General features: G+C 38.2%; 1 protein-coding gene across 1 annotated transcript; it reads left to right on the top strand.

Moving 5' to 3' along the window:
* The first annotated feature begins 18,773 nt into the window (after nt 1-18,773).
* On the top strand, nt 18,774-19,629 carry LOC139893789 (uncharacterized). Its single transcript, XM_071876978.1, has 2 exons — nt 18,774-18,940; nt 19,014-19,629. The coding sequence occupies exons 1-2, from the start codon at nt 18,774-18,776 to the stop codon at nt 19,627-19,629; spliced, it is 783 nt and encodes a 260-aa protein (XP_071733079.1).
* The last annotated feature ends 206 nt before the right edge of the window (nt 19,630-19,835 follow it).

Raw genomic sequence — 19,835 nt, 5'->3', positions numbered from 1 at the left:
GGTGATCGAAGATGCGTTGTTGTGCCAAGAAGAGGTTCTTGACGAATCTTGGGTTTTAGATTCGGGTGCCTCGTTTCATGCTACCCCATACATGAACGAGATGGTAAATTTCAAGTCGTATTCCGGTAAGGTTCGAGTCGCGAACGGGAGTATACTTGATGTTGCGGGTATTGGTGATCTAATGGTTAAACATACTTGGATCTTGAAGAACGTGAGGTTCATTCCAAAGCTCAAGAGTAGGTTAATCTCGGTTGGGCAGTTGGATAATGATAAGTGTCATGTCCTATTTGGAGATCAAAGGTGGAAGGTGTTTAATGGAGGTCATGTGGTTGCTCGCGGGTATAAGAGGGGAGCCAAGTATATGGTTGAAGAAGGGCTAGGTGATTTTGGTGATGTTAAAATTCCTAGTATGCTAATGCTTTCCGGGTTTGTTGAGGGATCTTGTTTGAGTGGGAACTCAAGGGAAGTCGAAGCTAGTGAAGATTCAGGACGAATTGGTTATACTAGAGCTTTCGTTACTTCAGGTAGATCTTCTTCAATGGCAACTTTGTTGCAATCGGCCGAAGAAGATGAACAAGAGATTTTCATGAGAGTCACTGTTAAAGAAACATCTGTACAGTGGGAGTTGGCTCGTGGTGGAAAATCGGGTTTGTCAAAAGACGTGTGCGCGTATGTAGTCGGTGTTCCAATGGTGAAAGCAAAGGCGGTTATGTGGAAGATCAAGGGTGTGAATGCATTCTCACACGGTTGCCTTGATGGCATTGTCCACATGTTTGATCTACCGGGTGGTTTATTCTATGTTTGAAAGATAAATCGGGTGGATGTTATTGTGTACGGGTGGATCGCTTGGGCGATGGGGTTAATTGAGTCGGGTCGGACTCAAACGACCCGTTATCTCCTAGTGTAAGGAGATATGTGTCAAATCCAAAGAGTTGTTGTTGTTTGTGTTTTATTTTCCCAAGCAAGTAACATGGTGATCCAATTATAGCTCAACGGAAGGAGGTGTAATTAGTAGGTCAAAGTTGTTATTGTGGGATAATAATGTTTGAAGTCTAACAAGTAGCATTGAAGACCTTATATCGAAAGTCTACTCATCCGTGAGTTGAGGTGCGTGTTCTAAACGGTAATTGGAGGACCCAAATGGCGTTTGGCGGTGTGTAAATGGTATTTAATGTTCTTGGTTAGATTAGGCGAGTTTACGAAGATTGAGTTTGTTAAAAGTCTCCAAGTGGGAGATTTGTTGAGGTGTGGAGACATTTAAACAAAAGCTGGAAAAAAAAGTGTCACTAAAAACTGTTTAAATACTTGATCAGATTTCGGTAAGCGTGAAACAGAGCAAAACAGTGCAAAAACAGAGAAAAATGATGGTGCGCGGTGATGGTGCGCGGCGCGCACCCTGCGCGCACTAGGTGAAACTTGATCAGAAGGTTTGCTCGAAGAATCAAGAGTGCACGGCGCGCACGTTTAAGTGTGCACGGCGCGCACGTTGTCTGGCAGTGAGCTGTCAGCATGTTGATCAACTTTTGCACATGGGATCCGTATTTGGTTGTCCAAGTTGTCACTTTAGGTGCATGTGGGCTACTTTACACCTTGTTTTAGAGCTGTGATCATGCTAATACAAGGGTGTAAAGAGGATCAAGATGGCTAGTTGATGATTACTTGAAGCATGCTTATGTATTCTTGTTCTCCTATAAATGTTCCTGATTATAACTCATTGTAAACTCACCACCACGAAATTTAATCAATAAGAACACTCTTTGGTTGGCCGTGGACTAAAGCAATCACAAACGATTGCATATAACCACGTTAAATTCCCGTGTTTTTATCATTCTTGCTTGTGTTACGATTATCACTATATTTTTCGTTTGTTGGAAGTGGGTTAGATAACTTGGGTTATCTTGTCTTGTTTGGGCTCACCTAATCGGGTTTCCTAACATACATTATGTTGGGGAAGAATGTGGGTTAATACGGGATTATGCTTAATGACTATACTAATCTTAACCCATAACAATAACTGTTTTGATGATGACATATGCACATAACGAAAGGTGATGGTAGACATTTTGACATAAATATACAAGTTCACTAATTCACACTTACTCTAGCAAAAGACCAAAACCAAATAAAGCTTAAAAAGAACACGAAAGCTACACGGTTAGGTCAACGGTAGACCGCGGGTCAGACCGTAGAGCCTTGCACCCTGATTTATGAAATCAGGGGTGCACGGTCGACCTCACGGTCAACCGTGGGTCGACCGTAAAAGGTTCTGTCCTAATTCCCACCGTTTTTAGTTCGACCACTTCGGGGCATCTATAATTTATGAAACATGTTTAAACATGCTTAGAATAGTTGCCTCCTTCATACCCAAAGGAGTTTTGGTCACTAGAACACAAATTTTGGTTTATCACACCTAATGAAACATTAATGACGATTAAGCCTTGATTAAGAGATAACACTGATATCGGCTAAAAAGTCACGTTTTTACCCCCGATATTAGCCCCATTTATGATAAAGTAATTGACTTTATCATCTAAATAAGCATTTATTTGCTTCATTTGGTAGATTATGTCATTACAAAGGCTATGTTTCAAGAATCACTAAAAACGGATGAAAAACGAGCAAAACCGGCTAAGACGATTAACTCGCGTTTAAATAACCTTTTTTATAATTTTTGGAAAAGTTTATTTACTTAATCTCATGTTGTAGGATATTCAATTACAAACGCGTGGGCGCAAAAATGGTTAGAATCGGAGCTAAAACGAAGATTCTAGAGTGAAAACGGTGAAAGACCAGAAATCAAGTTACGATCCAGTGAATTCAGCAAACCAGGGTAGGCCAAACGGCTTGCCTTAATGGAAAATGGCCTGCCAGTAAACGGGCACCAAAAATGGCTTACCTTGGCAAATGGGCATCAAAAACGGCCTTGGCAAACGGCTTGCCAAACCCCTTGCCAAACGGCCTGCCAGGGGTTTTTTTAGCAATTTAATTACAATTTTGCCACCAAACATTTCCTATAAATGGGGGCTTCATCCCACCATTTCAACACACCAATTCTTCACTTCTTTCTCAAATATCTCTCTATAGTCGCTCACTAGTGATCTATAGGAGATTAGTTCTCTCTCTACTTTCTCTCTCTAGATTCTAAAGAGAGAAAAGTACAGAGATTAGGAAAATAATTATCTCTCTATTGTCGCTCTCTAGTGATCAATAGGAGACTAGTATATAGTTAGTAGTAGAAGCTATCAAGCATTGTAATGCTATGGATATTATGAAGAAATACAAGTGTTATTCTGCCGACATTATTCGGTAATATCTATCCTTTCTTTTATTAACTTATTATAATATTCTTGTTTAATGTTTGTGATTTATTAATATTAGAAATACTTGTTGCCATGATGTGTGAGTAATTACTTGATTGTTTGTCATGATTTAATAATGTTAGTTAGGGATGATTATCATTTCGTACTCGCTTTCTGTCTATGATATTAAACCTCGTTATTATCGTCCTTCCACCAATAAACGTGATTAAAACCTTTTATAAAGTCGACAATTATAAGATAATTAATTATCTGTGTTTATACATTGGTCAAGGTATGAACCCATTGGAAATACCATAAAGTACATTGGGAATTATCGTAGGACCAGATCAAGACATTAGTCAAGAGTATAAGACTCGAGGAAATACTGTTGCAATAGTAGAGTACAATGTTGATGTACTATAGGACCACTTGAGCATGGTCAAGGTTAGAAGCTATGGAACCACTATAAGTCTAGTACATGGAGGATAACTAAGGGATTTATTGGGTAGATTTAAGTAAGGGCTGGTTTAAATTATAAATGGGAGTTTAACGCACTACAATACAAATTAAGCTTATAAATCTTTAAGGATGACTGAGAACTATCAGAGGTTCTAATTTGTCTATAAACCCTTAGATTTTACCAAACCATTGACAGAAAAGAATTCAAAACACAATCATAACCACTCACTTGGGTGATACACTAAGGTGTTAAGAAAGGTTGGATATTCTATGTATATGGCTATGCTACTTTATTTGTGCGCCCAAGGCATGCATTGCATCCAAGATGGACCGCTTATATTCTTAAACTGGATAAAGCATCGGGAGTTGAGCATAGCCCATCCGATTAGAATCTTCAAAGCCTAGTTCCTCGTGATATGCTAATCGGGAAATAGCTTAGTAGGGAATCTAGTGTTTACACTAGGGTATATCTAACCAATGAGTGTCTCGCAATCATCCCGACACTACGTTATCTTAAATCATGGTGAACCACGTCTCCTATGTCCTTAGTTGTTACATGCTAACTAGCTTATTTTAATTGTATTGCTTTAATATCTTAAATACAATTATAAATTAAATCAACCCAACTATTGCCTTTACACAATTCGATATTTCGGATAAAGTGGTGTCTAGAATAAACAGGTTGGACTTGGTTGTTGGATTTTCCGAACAGTCGCCAATTTATAGGGACCAAAAGGATCCTGCCTCTCCACACAAGGTGTACCTGGCCACTAGTCTTGGATACTAAATTGTGTACAAACCCAATCTTAATTACTAAATTATCTGAATAAGCTCCGTTTCAAATTCGACCGCTCAAGGAACGACCCTAGGTCATATTTGCCCTTGCTAACCCATAGGAAGGAATAATAAATTTAGGTCCAGTATATATAAATTAAACAATCAACTTCTTCCATTGATATCTTGAATGGACGTTTTGTGACCTAACGACACCGCATAAATAAATCGTCCGATTTGGACATATCAAACACATAAGTGTTATAGGAAAACATGTACATCTAAAATGTATTTAGACATACTTAGGATGGTCATCAAGTCCCAACCAAGAGTTGCTCCTTCCTTGTACATGTGTTGGATATTAATGTATAATTATACATTAATCTTGCAAATGCCACTTTGCAAGTAAAGCTTACATAGCCTTGGTTCAATGCTATGTTATCACTATGCGTTTAATTCTAGATTAATTAGTGATCTCTTGCTAGTCATTACGTGAGTATTACTTGACTACTTGCTATTAATACATGTGTATTATTTGACTATGAGCTAAGTGCTAAATGCTAAAGTGTAATATGTGTATGTATGAACCTTGTCTTGCTATGTGTTACAAGTTGGGATTCCACCAACTAGTATTTAGACTACTTCAATATATGGTTGTGCTACTTGGATAATTCTTAAAATATTATAATCTAGTAATCTTAAAAGACAATGAATCACTAACACGCATAGGTTTGCTTAAGTCTAAAATTAAGTTTATGAATGGTTTAAACTTGATTTAACTTGATGTAAGTCTTGCAACATGCTTAATTGATATTACTTGTGTAAAATGGTCAAGACATCATTAACACATCTAAATAATTACAAACAAGTTCAAATTTGAATACTAGCATGCTGTGTGATTAAAGTGGGTTGTTGTCATCAATGACATATTGACCAACTAATAGGGATTTAGCATATGTGTTAATTGCAAACAAAAGATTATGACATAACTGAGATTTCCTCAAATGATTATCATGACTTGTATCCAAGAATGTTAGACTTTCCACTTTGAGTATGACAAGTCACTATCAAGGCAATACATCTAAGGTAAGTGGACATTTAATGCATGTAGTACTTGTATAGGATGTTGAGTATCTTTTGCAGGTGTTAAATGAAGTAAAGAGTCCAAAGAATAATGTTCAAAACTGATTCAAACGGCTATACAACGGATAGGAGTTTTGGACTGGACCGAGTGCGGTCGACCCACGGTCGACCGTGGTCCAAGCCGCAACAACGACTACTTTTTATCTCTCCATATAAATAGCAAGGCTTGGAGAACTTTGAAGACTTGGACCTCTTGCATGCTACAACTCAAAATCATCAGAGAATCACAAGAACATAACACTTATACATATGTTAGTGATTAGCAAGAGAAGTTCTATAATCTCATAGATTATAGAATGGGTTTTATAACTTACTTTTAAATTACTATCTTTGTAAGTTTACATAGTGTTGTAATAATCCATAGAATTGTCTTAGGATTGTCATCACTAGAAAAAGGGTGAGTCTTTATACTTTATAATTCTAAGCATATGCTAGCTTAGCTATCATCTTCCTAAAAGGGAACTATGAAGTTGATTAATCTCATTGAGGTTTAATACTTGTCCAAGGTGAAGACAAGTTGATCTAAGTTGGAGGTAATCTTTCAAATGGATAGAAGGATTAGGTTTGTTGTCTAAGGAGAAGTACAAGGCTTGTAAATCAGATCTCCACCGGATTTAAAGAAAGGTGCTTAGTGAAGCAAAACTCCCGATTAGTGATTCAGGAGTGGATTATGGTGAATTAGTTAACATCCATCCTAACCACCATAAATCCTTGTGTTTATGTTCTTTACTTTACATTTCGCATTATCACAAACATAAACACATCACACATTAGTTTGAGTTAATTAAAGTGATCAAGGATTGTTGATCATTGAAAAAGTTTTAAAAATCGTATTAAGTAACTATTCACTCCTCTAATTACTTATAATTGGTATCAGAGCGGTTGCTCGAACATTTGCTCTAGAAACGTTTTTGATTGAGTCAAAAACCATTTTGTGCAAAAATTCGAGTCAAACGTTCTTGGGATCAACTCAAACAATGGCACACCTTGAAAGATTCGCTAATGAAGCACCAATATTTGATAGAGAGGATGTCTATGTGTGGAAGATAAGATTCGAGATCTATGTCAAATCAAAGGATTATGACATGTGGAGAATCATTAAGGGAGGAAACCTTGTTTTTCAAGAATCTTTAAACATGGTGAAACCAACATTCCAAAATGATGAAGTAGTGAACAAAGTGCTAAAGCAATTCGATGCTATTTCACTACTTCATAGAGTTCTTCCTAGTGAAGAAAGGGTTAGAATGTTTTCATGTGAAAGTGTAAAGGAATGTTGAGATACACTATGTCCTCAAGTTGAAGAAGCGTCTAGGTGCTTGATGAAGAATGGGTTCAAGGAAAAGGTAACAAGACTCGAATTTCTTTGTGGGAATTTGTTAAATGATCAAGATGGAGATGAAATGAAGGCTTTTGTATCATGGGTTCAAGATACTCTCCAAGTCAAGATTCTCGTAGTGAAGATGAGGTTGAATCTTGCTACCAAGAAGAAGAAGACGAAAGCTCAAGCATTCAAAGCAATGAGGTACATGTATTATACAGTATCCGTCTAATTATGAAGATTTGCTAGATGATTACAAAGCGGTAAAACTTGTGTATACTAGAAGTTGTAACAAAGTAAAATTGTTGGAAAAAGAATTACAAAAGGTTAATCAACTCAACAAATTTTTAAATGATGAAAACAATTATTTGAAAAGGTCTTTAAATGACAAAATTTGTTTTAAAGATAGATTTTTTTTTAAATCTAGTCACAGTTCTAGTAAACACAAACTTGATACTCTAAGACCATGGTCAATTATTAAGAAAGTTGAAAACCTAGGAAGGGTAAACAAATCTAGCAAATTAATGGGAGGGATAAGTCAAAGGTCAGGTAATCTTAGGATTAATGATAATCAATGATCAAACAATAAGAAAAGAGGATTGTGCTTTTAAAACTTAATGTGTCACTATTTCAATATTGCACATCCTCAAAATGATTAAAAGGATTTCTCAATAAGATTATGCTTAATTTATGAATAAATGCTTACTTGAAAAGATTGCATGCTAGTTGTAGGAAAATGTGCCTTATGTGTATAATATATGTATAACTGTGTAACTATATATATATATATATATATATATATATATATATATATATATATATATATATATATATATATATGTGTGTGTGTGTGTGTGTGTGTGTGCCTACATACATGTCATTGATGATGAAACATCGGTTGGATGTGATCATATTTTGTTAAGCAAAGAAAACTTGTCCTCAAGTATTCTATAAAATGAAAAAATCGCCAAAACACGCTCTACGAATCGAACGAATTTCACTATTCCAAGCTGCACGGTCGAACCACGGCAGACCCAGGATCAACCGCATAAACTTCCCCACGGCTTACCCCATGGTCGACCGTAGTTCGACCGTACGGGTAGTGACGGCCTTTTATCTTAGTTCTAGCCCTCATTTCTTATTTTATTCAAAACCGATTTTCATTCCCTCTCCTCCACGGCTCAAGACCTCCAAGCACACAACGAAGAATTTGCTCATTCTCATCCTTAATCTTCACTCTCTGTAAGATTAATCTATGAATTCCCTTCATTCAATTATGTTGGTATGATGAATTCTTCAAACATTGATTGAAGAAACCCTAATTAGAAAATTCTACTCAAATTGATGCTAATAATCAAATTGGGTTCATGAAAACTTCTAAAACCTTTGAAATCATGATTAACAATGCATCAATTTAAGATTATAAATTCTAGGGTTCATCATACAACCAGATTAGGTTTTCATAAGTTCATTGTTCACATGATTCAAGCACATTGTCACTAATGAAGAGTAATAATGTAGAAATTGGTAACATCAAAACACTTGTGTATTGATGAAAATCAAATTTGCAAAACACGAATCCATGTGAACATTATGAAAATCACTAATAATCTAAAGTGCAAACGCATTGTCACCAAAAGAGGGTAAGAATGTGAAGAACGTTAGCATCAAAACACTAGGTATTGATGATAATCAAATTGTCAAATCATTGTCTTGTATGCATATTGTGAAAGCATGCGTTCATACATTTGCAAACACATTCAAATCAAAAGGGGATGAGAATGTGAAGAAAGTTAACACTAGGACACACTTGTGCTCATGTTATCGAAGTGTGCAAAACATTGATTACACGATTGAGTTATTTGTACGTTCACTTTAAATTGAAGTGTTATTGTACAGGTAATGGCAAGGACCAAAGATGCTGAATCAAGAGACCATGGGATCTATAAGCCACCCAAATGTGTAAAATCAAGAATTGCTTACAACAAGAAGTGGATTAGCAATATAAAGATCATAGAGGGAAGAGTGGTCAATTGCAAAACATTTCCTGAAGCTGTTGATAAGTTCTTGCATCTGGGACTAACAACATTTCTTATCCTTGAAAGAATGATTTATCCAGGACTTGTGAAATAATTCTATGCCAACTTCAATTTTGAAGATGACATAGTAAAATTTCATCTAGGCAATCGATGGCATGAACTCACTCTGGAGCAATTTGGTACAATCCTAAATGTGCCTACTACTGGACCCTGCTTTTATAGTCAGAGACACAAGATTGAAAATCTGCCTGTATACATACATGTAACTAACTTTCTGAAACACTTCTGCAGCCCCGACGCCGACCACTCAAAAATTGTTGCTCATGGTTTGATGGGAAGGGATCTAATACCTAGGTACAACATATGGAACAAGATAATAGATCACAACATCTACTGCAGAGGAGAAAATCACGTGAATATTCATGCCACACAAATATTCGTCATGTGGGCTATTGAGTTTGACCAATCTATCAATGCAGCTTTCCTTATGGCCTCAAAAATGAACAAGGTACTCACTAAAATGACCAGAGAGCTTCCTTACAGTCTACATCTCAGCACATTGTTCGATCATCTAAAGGTCACTCATCATCTCTCTCATTCTCCGTCTCTTAAACCAATCAACAAACTCACTCTTGTTAGAAGCAGTCACCAAACCGAAACATCTCGCAAGAGACATGCAAGTTCCGATAGTGACTCGGAGGATATTGACAAATACGACCCTGGTGAGGCATCAAGAATGAAGGAAATCTCCTCTGAAAGCGAGTAGGAAAGCATCGAGAGAAACAATCAAGAATTCTTGAAGTTGAACCGAAGTGCAAGGGTTGACAAGATCCTTGAGAAATAAGTGAAGCTCAAAAAGAACAACTCCAAACTCATGAAGGCAATAAAATACATGGCGAAGGCAATTTCATGCAAGAGAATGTAGGATGCATAATCAAGATGTGTCGTTCATGGAACTTATGAAATCTTGTTTAATTTGACATTTGAATAATTGTATTGTATGACTGGTATGTTTCTTTGGAAAGGTGTGATTATTATGTGCAATAGTTTTATGTTTGTGGTAAACTATAACTATTGAAAGAAATCAAACAATTCCTTAAAAGTTGTTTTTGAAAACATAATAAAGCACTAAGTTGCAATCAATTCAACTACACCAAACTTGAAATAAAGCATTAATGTTTGGTACCATCATCAACTTTCTATAAAACTCACTCAAATGATGAGACCTATAGCTGAGGGAAGAGAAGTTCTCACTCATCACCTTTCAATACACTCTCTTAATAACTTCTCCAAAGAATAGTCGGATGCTTTCCTCAATCTAAGAGGACCACTATAACCTCTTCACATCAAGGATTCCTATGAAAACCTTTTTTTTTTGGAAGGTATCATTTTCCTTGTATGGAAAAAGCTATTCTTTGACTCTTCAAAAATTTGGAAAGATCATGGAAGTTCTAAATGAAGGGCGAACATTCTTACTGAATCCAAACTCTTCTGATGAGTTCCCTGAAGAAATGGACAGAGATAGTGTTCTTAAACTCTGGGTAAAGAATCACTCAAATCTGATTCTATCAATAAGGAGGAATTTCTCTGTAAACATCTCTCTCTCATGTATGATCATTGGCAGCAGATCATTACCTTTAAGGTTTACGGAAAGGGCACGCATCTCTGGCATTTACATCACTTTTCTGTGGTGTCTCTTAGTCAATATTGCATTTCTTATGACGTCAAGAATGCAATATACAGCTCAACACCTTCATCTGTCTCTTCCCTATGGACTTCATCTAACAAAACTCTTTACACATGTTGGAACTACGTCCACCTTTCATTATGCTACTCAAGTCTCTTCATATCTAATATGTAGAGCTTCGACCAAACTAGTCCATGAACCTTCACTCGAAGATCCCTCAAACCTTTTGTTCCCTATCACCTCTGAAACAAAACATTGTAATTCATGAAAACATTATGAAAATTGGTCAAAAATTAACCAAACTTGAGAACATCCTCAAGAACAATCTTCACCTCTCCAATCATGATAATTAGATTCCCAGTATCCTCATAAAATTCTTGTATGAGACGTTACTTGCTTAATAAGTAATGTATTTTCTTTAGGAATGAATACAAATTATATGTTGTGTGTTTTTATATGTTGTGGTTGTTATTTTCCACCATGTACGGTTCAAGGGGGAGCATTTGTCTTAGGGCGAGCTAAGTTCCGGGGGAAGCTAACCTTTTTGGTTCGACAAAAGGGGGAGAAAGTTGGATAAGCGATGTTAACACTAGGGCGTATTTATAGATAAATGTCCACCATCACTTATGTGTTTGTCATCATCAAAAAGGGGGAGCATGTTGGGGGAGAATGTGGGTTAATACGGGATTATGCTTAATGACTATACTAATCTTAACCCATAACAATAAGTGTTTTGATGATGACATATTCACATAAATAAAGGTGATGGTAGACATCTTGACATAAATATACAAGTGAACTAATCTACACTTACTCTAGCAAAAGACTAAAACCAAATAAAGCTTAAAAAGAAAGCGTAAGCTACACGGTTAGGTCCACGGTCAACCGTAGGTCAGACCGTGGAGCATTTCACCCTGATTTGTGAAATCAGGGGTGCACGGTCAACCGTGGGTCGACTGTAAAAGGTTCTGTCCTAATTCCCACCGTTTTTAGTTCGACCACTTTGGGGCATCTATAATTAATGAAACCTGTTTAAATATGCTTAGAATAGTTGCCTCCTTCATACGCAAAGGAGTTTTGGTCACTAGAACACTAATCTTGGTTAATCACACCTAATGAAACCTTAATGACGATTAAGCCTTGATTAAGGGATAACACATATGTGTTATAGGAAAACATGTACATCTAAAATGTATTTAGTCATGCATAGTATGGTCATCAAGTCCCAACCAATAGTTGCTCCTTCCTTGTACATGTGTTGGACATTAATGTATACTTATACATTAATCATGCAAATGCCACTTTGCAAGTAAATCTTACATAGCCTTGGTTCAATGCTATGTTATCACTATGTGTTTAATTCTAGATTAATTAGTGATCTCTTGCTAGTCATTACATGAATATTACTTGACTACTTGCTATTAATACATGTGTATTATTTGACTATATGCTAAGTGCTAAATGCTAAAGTAGTTACTTAATATGTATATGTATGAACCTTGTCTTGCTATGTGTTACAAGTTGGGATTCCACCAACTAGTATTCAGACTACTTCAACATATGCTTGTGCTACTTGGACAATGCTTAAAATATCATAATTTAGTAATCTTAAAAGACAATGAATCATTAACACACATAGGTTTGCTTAAGTCTAAAATTAAGTTTATGAATGGTTTAAACTTGATTTAACTTGATGTCTTGCAACATGCTTAATTGATATTACTTGCTTAAATGGTCAAGACATCATTAACACACTTAATTAATTACAAAGAAGTTCAAATTTGAATACTAGCATGCTTTGTGATTAAAGTGGGTTGTTGTCATCAATGACATGTTGACCAACCAATAGGGATTTAGCAAATGTGTTAATTACAAACAAAAGATTATGACAAAACTGAGATTGCCTCAAATAATTATCATGACTTGTATTCAAGAATGTTAGAATTTCCACTTTGAGCATGACAAGTCACTATCTAGGCAATACATCCAAGGTAAATGGACATTTAATGCATATAGTACTTGTATAGGATGATAGGTATCTTTTGCAGGTGTTTAATGAAGTAAAGAGTCCAAAAATAATGTTTAAAATGATTCAAATAGGTACACAATGGATAGGAGATTTAGACTGAACCGCATGCGGTTGACCCACGGTCGACCGTGGTCCCAGCCGCAGCAACAACTACTTTTTATTTCTCCATATAAATAGCAAGGCTTGGAGAACTTTGAAGAGTTGGACCTCTTTCATGCTACAACTCAAAATCATCAGAGAATCATAAGAACATAACACTTATACATATGTTTGTGATTAGCAAGAGAAGTTTTATAATCTCATAGATTATAGAAGGGGTTTTGTAAACATACTTTTAAATTACTATCTTTGTAAGTTTACATAGTGTTGTAATAATCCATAGAATTGTCTTAGGATTGTCCTTACTAGAAAAGGGTGAGTCTTTGTACTTTGTAATTAGAAGCATATGCTAGCTTAGCTATCATCTTCTTAAAAGGGAACTAGGATGTTGATTAATCTCATTGGGGATTAATACTTGTCCAAGGTGAAGATATGATCTAAGTTGGAGGTAATATTTCAAAGGGATAAAAGGATTGGGTTTGATGTCTAAGGAGAAGTACAAGGCTTGTAAATCGGATCTCCACTGGATTTGGAGAAAGGTGCTTAGTGAAGCAAAACTCCCGATTAGTGAATCGGGAGTGGATTAAGGTGGATTAGTTAACATCCACCCGAACCACTATAAATGCTTATGTTTATGTTCTTTACTTTACATTTCACATTATCACAAACATAAACACATCGCACATTGATTTGAGTTGATTAAAGTGATCAAGGATTGTTTAAATCTTGTTGATTATCGAAAAAGTTTTAAAAATCGTATTAAGTAATATTCACCCCTATAGTTACTTACACATTATATTTTGACACTATTGCCAAAATATAGAATTTCATTTCTATTTCTCGAACCTTTTGATCATTATCATCATCCCCAAATTTAATGCTCAGTTTCAGCTTTCCCATTATGCCAATAGAGTTACTCACAAATTCAGACAAAAATGTCCTTGAGCTCACCATCCGTTGATGTACATGTATTGGTAGCCTTTCAAAAAAATGTATATACATGACATTCACAATGCTTCATGTATCAATGAGCACGTTTGTAATTACAAAGTTTTCATTGACAATTTCGCAAGATATCAACATATCCATCGTGCATTTCATTGCTGATCGATAAAAAGTCATGGGCTTTATTTTCCATTTCTTGAAATCTTTCAACTCAGCACCTTGCGCTGTATAATCCTTTTCAATTACATTGATTGTTAACTGAGGATGTTGTACACTATTATTCCCCTTTTCTGCCATGGGAACACTTTTGTTTCAGCACTCTTAGCAATATACAATGTATTTGTCTGATTTTATCAGGATTCCATTTCCTTGTCACATATTTTTCTTTGTTTCCATGAGGCTGATTGCCCTGTCAGATTTTATCATTTCACATAGGCCCTCTTGTGCCAAACTTGCGCATCATTCCATATGAACGTCTCATAATCATCTTCATATCCTTTATCTTTGTTCCAATTATAAGCGCGAGGAACATTATCTTCACCACTTTTTTTTATAATCATGACAAACTTTCATTAATTCAACGAACATGGCAGGCACATCTCTTCTAAATCTTCGCACTAACGTTTCATGCTTTTTAATGTTAATACCATGAATACATCTTGAAATCTTCTGGTTTTTGATATCGCGTAAAAATTCATGTTTTTACTAACAAAATCTAATCAAAACCAACATTAATTCAAGCAAAATAGTTCTATAAACGCACTAATCCACTAAGTTTTGCTAAACAAGACTTCAAAAACTCATGTTGCTAAACGCACTAATCCACTAAGTTTTCCAACCCTAATTTCAAGAAACGCCTTATAAGACCACCATAAGAGTTCAAGATCACACCAATGTAGCAATAGATTAGTGGTACCCGGTATCTTTGAAGCTGGGACCCACAATGTGGAAGCTTGGACTTAAAACATGCGCAGATTCAATCACCACTCGCGGTAAGAATTTATAACTCTTGTGGCAGTAGAATGATGATTGCTCATTTCACATGTGTGGAGACCCTGTTGAGGTAATTTTCCGGCATCCGACTCTTTTAGGGTGGGTCTGGTGGGTTCTCAAAGGAAAACACGGGGTCGGAGGTCCTTGCAAAATATACACCTTTCAATCTTAAGAGCTCAAGATCACTAACCAGGGCTGCCAAAACTTATTTAAGAAATGAATATGAAGATCTACTAATGATACGCATACCCGATTAGCTCGTGTTGCGCATCACACTTGCACCATGTGTGCACAGCCCTCGCGCCTTGGCACTCCAGGTGCAAGTAAATGTGCGCTAGGTACGCTAGCGCGCGCTGAATAAGGCTAACGTGGCCTGTACCTTCCACAATCTCTGTAAAATACAGACAGCCAGCATAAAAGGTACAAGTACTGTTCCCTGGTCCCCTCTCCTAAGCGTGCAGGTTGTACAGACAAGAAAGCAATAGGGAACACGTGGCACCAATAGACGAACGGCACTGTAGCTATAAATAGCAGACTCAAATCACAATGCAAGGGATTCCACTTTTAGGGATTTACGCAGATACTATTTTCGGTATTAAGGTACGAACTAGCTGCGCTATCTATATACTGCGATTATACTCGAGCTACCAGAATTACAGCATTTTATTAGACGTTCTTGATATACAGGTAGCATACTCTGAGCATAAACCCTATAACCCCGCGCGAGCCATCGTTAACCGGACATCCCATCGATGGTGGGTCTATGTTTAACCATCCCTGCTGAGATCCTCATCTCGCAAGGGGTTATTCACGGTACTCCAGACCGGAGAGTTAAACTCGATTGACCCTTAAATCCCCCTTCTTTTATGTCAAGCAGGGACCGAACCCGACCCGATTATTCTATGCTTGATCATTTGACACCATCCGTGGGACTCACAATTTACAAGGTTTTGATTTGATCTTTTCTCTGTATGTCCACTACGCACTTATTTTTTCTATACAGGCATCTGTTAGGAGGGTATAAGTGCATTCAATGGCTAACTGCCGACAACAGCTAGGGACTAAGCGCAAATCTGACAATGGCGGAAGCTTGGAAGTGACAGAAATATCTTTCCCGGCTGTCCGAGCGTTCAACACTTCCTGCGCGCCCATTGTGATACAGGGATACTTACCCGAGTCAGGTCATGGGGTGAAGCGCCTTCACATGGACAACGGCTGTAGTGTTGATATCATATACGAACATTGCTTCCGACAGCTGCCCACGCTGATTAGACAGACTTCAAGCTTCCAACCACAGTCTTATCCGAGTTTTCAGGAGAGTCAGCATGGCCTATCGGAATTTTGGACTTGAGGTTGGAGCTGAGGGACAGTAAGGACAAGTTAAAAAGAGCACCGAGAGCGTAGAATTCTACATAGTGCGCTCGTATTCTAGGTACAACGCCATTTTAGGAAGAACCTCCATCCAAAAGTTTGGTGCTATACCATCCACAGTCCATGGGATGGTCTGATTTCCAACAGAATGAGGGGTTGCCACCCTCGAATCAACACCGCTGGATGCCTTGTGCGCATCTGTCACTGATAAAAGGGACACTACCCCTAAAGAAAAAGGCGCAAATGAATGGTGGGTCATAGTTAACCCGGAATGTCCGAAGCAAAAGGTAAATATAGGGGGAAATCTCACACAGGAAACTAAGTAAAAATTGAGGAATATACTTATTTCCAACTCAGACGTGTTCTGTTGGCGCGGCGCCGATATGACCGGGGTATCACGAGAGATAGCGCAACACTATCCCGGCACTAGTACCAACCAAACCCTTATCAAACAAAAGAAACGGCCAATGGCGCCTGACAGAAGTGAATGATTGCGCAGAGAAGTCGACAAGCTGGTCAAAGCTAACATACTACGCAAAGTGAACTACCAGACGTGGGTGGCTAATACTGTCTTAGTGGCCAAATCTGACGGAATGTGGCGACTTTGTATCGATTTTAAAGATATTAACAAAGCCTGCCCCAAAGATAATTATCCGCTACCAGAGTTAGACTGGAAGGTCGAATCGCTCGCCGATTTCTGGTTTAAGTGCTTTCTAGATGCTTACTAAGGATATCACCAAATACAAATGGCTGAGGAAGACGAAGAGAATACCGCATTTCACACGGATTAGGGGATTTACTACTACACCAAGATGCCCTTCGGATTGAAAAATGCGGGTGCTACCTATCAGCGCACCATAGATACAGCGTTCGCTAAGCAAATTGGGCGCAACCTTGAGGCATACATTGACGACCTCATCATTAAAAGCAACACGGAAGAGCAGTTGCTAGCTGACATCCTTGAAACATTCAACACGCCGAGGAGCATCAATATGAAGCTTAAACCCGCTAAGTGTAGCTTTGGGGAAGAAGAAGGAAACTTTTTAGGACACATTGTAACTCCGCGAGGAATCAAAGCGAATCCAAAGAAAATAGAAGCAATTGAAAATATGCCCTCTCCTAAAACAAAAAAGCAAGTTCAAAGCCTCAATGGAAAGTTAGTCGCGTTAACGTGATTCCTATCCATGATCGCAGAAAGATCGCTCCCGTTCTTTCATACACTAAAAGAATGCGCCAAAAAGTCAGATTTTAAATGGACTGATGAGGCAAAAAAGGCATTTCAAGAAATGAAAGAGCTCTTCAAAAACCTCCCTACGCTAACAGCCCCTATAGCGGGCGAAACTTTGATACTTTACCTCGCCGCATCTAAAGAAGCTGTTAGCTCTGTTCTTGTCATAGAACGAGGAGATGGACAAATGCCCATATACTTTGTCAGTAAAGCGCTGTATGGAAGTGAGCTAAACTACCTCCCCATAGAAAAGCTGGTATATGCGCTCGTCATCACTTCCCGCCGACTGCACAGGTATTTTCAAGCAAACCCGATTACGGTGCTCACCGATCAACCCATTCGGCAACTACTTTATAAGCTGGAAATATCGGGGAGATTGACTAAATGGGCAATAGAGCTGGGGGAACATGAAATCCCGTATTGCGCTAGAAATGCTATTAAAGGATAGGTGATGGCAGATTACTTGGTCGAGACAGCCGCTGATATGCCAACAATTTATGATCCTGAACAACTCCCCGTGCCCTCTCCTGAATTGTGGGAACTATATATCGATGGCGCAACAAGCTCTGAAGGCACCAGAGTAGGTTTAATCCTCACTGGTCCACATGAAGAAGAGCACACGTATGTGCTATGATTCAATTTATAAGTAACAAACAACGAGGCAGAATATGAAGCGCTACTCGCAGGAATGCGGATAGCCCAGGAAATAGGAGTAAAGACACTACAAACTTATGTGGATTCACAATTGGTAGCTAATCAGATAAATGGCACGTTCGACGTTAATGACAAATCCGTGCATTCATACTTAGCTCTGGTTCACTCTCTAGCTGATACATTCACCGACTTCAAGATCAGTCAAATTCCTAGAAGTCAGAACAAACATGCGGACTTACTTAGTAAGTTGGCGGCTCTCACGTTCAACCATTTAGAAAAGAAGATACTGGTGGAGCAGGTTTTCAAGAAATCCACTGAGCCCGAGATAACGGTTGCATCAGTCGAAGAGGAAGAAGCAACTTGGATGACGGACATTATAGAGTTCCTGTGAACTGGGTCCCTACCAGAAAACGAGAAGGAAGCAGTGAAGATCAGAGTGAAAGCGCCAAATTATGAACTACGAGGGGATGTCCTAAATCAAAAATCTTATTTAGGCACGTCCCTGAGATGCGTAGGGCCTAAGGAGGCCGCTACGATTATTGATGAGATTCACAAAGGATCTTGTGGATTACACTCTGGATCCAGGATAGTCACTGAGAAGGTTAAGCGACTAGCGTATTACTGACCCATGATGTACTCTGACATGGCTGAAAGGATAAGAGTTTGCCAAGAATGTCAACTGCATGCACCGATTAGCAGGGCACCTCAACATCCTATGATACCTATCATGTCACCATGGCCCTTTTGCAAATGGGCTATCGACATAGTAGGACCTTTCCCAAAGGGCGCTGGGAACGCGGTGTATCTGGTGGTCGCTATCGATTTCTTTACCAATTAGGTATAAACGAAACCCCTGCGCCATCACCAATAAACGGATCAGAGACTTTTTCTGGGAAAGCATTGTATGTAGGTTTGGGATACATAACGAATTGTCAGCGACAATGGTACACAATTTAAAGGAAACCCCTTCCGTAGCTGGTGTCAGGATTTGAACATCAAACAATGTTTCACCTCCGTTGCACATCCTCAAGCTAATGGTCAATGTGAGGTTATGAACCGAGATATTGTGCACGCTATCAAAGCAAGGCTAGGAATGAAGCGCAAAGGATGGATGGATGAACTACCAAAAGTCTTGTGGGCGCATAGGACAACGTACAAGAACAGCACAGGAGAAACATCGTTTAGTTTGGTATACGGCTCTGAAGCAGGGATCCCAGCAAAGATAACCGTCCCAACTGAAAGAATGTTGTCATACACTGAAGAAGGAAATGATGAAAAGCTCTGCACTAATTCGGATTACGTGGAAGAGCGCAGAGAAATGGCGACGATTCGTGAAGCTGCCAACAAACAGCGCATCGCAAAATATTACGATAAGCGTGTACGGGCAAGAACATACAAAGTAGGAGATCTTGTGTGGCGCGACAATCAAGCGAGCAGGGCCCAAAACACTGGAAAGTTGGGGCCAAACTGGGAAGGACCTTACAAGGTCATTGGGATCAGTAACACCGGAACTTACAAACTGGCGGAGCTCAAGGGTAATCCAATTAAGTGGACCTGGCATGCTACCGTGCTTAAGAAATGTTACATGTAATATAGAAATTAGGAGAATTGATCACTTACCTACTTTGTCTTGATTTACATGTAATTACTAAAACAACGCGCCTTTGTAGGTCGACCGTGTACAGCGGTATTTTAAAATAGTCTTTTTGATTATATTAAAGCAACAAGTCATTTTCAGTCAATTATTTCTCGTGCCTTTGAAAGCAGAATAGCTACTTGACTTAAACTACACGCGCA

Source organism: Rutidosis leptorrhynchoides, chromosome 1 (assembly GCF_046630445.1).
Source record: "Rutidosis leptorrhynchoides isolate AG116_Rl617_1_P2 chromosome 1, CSIRO_AGI_Rlap_v1, whole genome shotgun sequence".
NCBI classification, from domain to species: Eukaryota; Viridiplantae; Streptophyta; class Magnoliopsida; order Asterales; family Asteraceae; genus Rutidosis; species Rutidosis leptorrhynchoides.
Note: the sequence above shows the minus strand (reverse complement) of the source record. Positions and strands in the feature narration are given on the sequence as shown.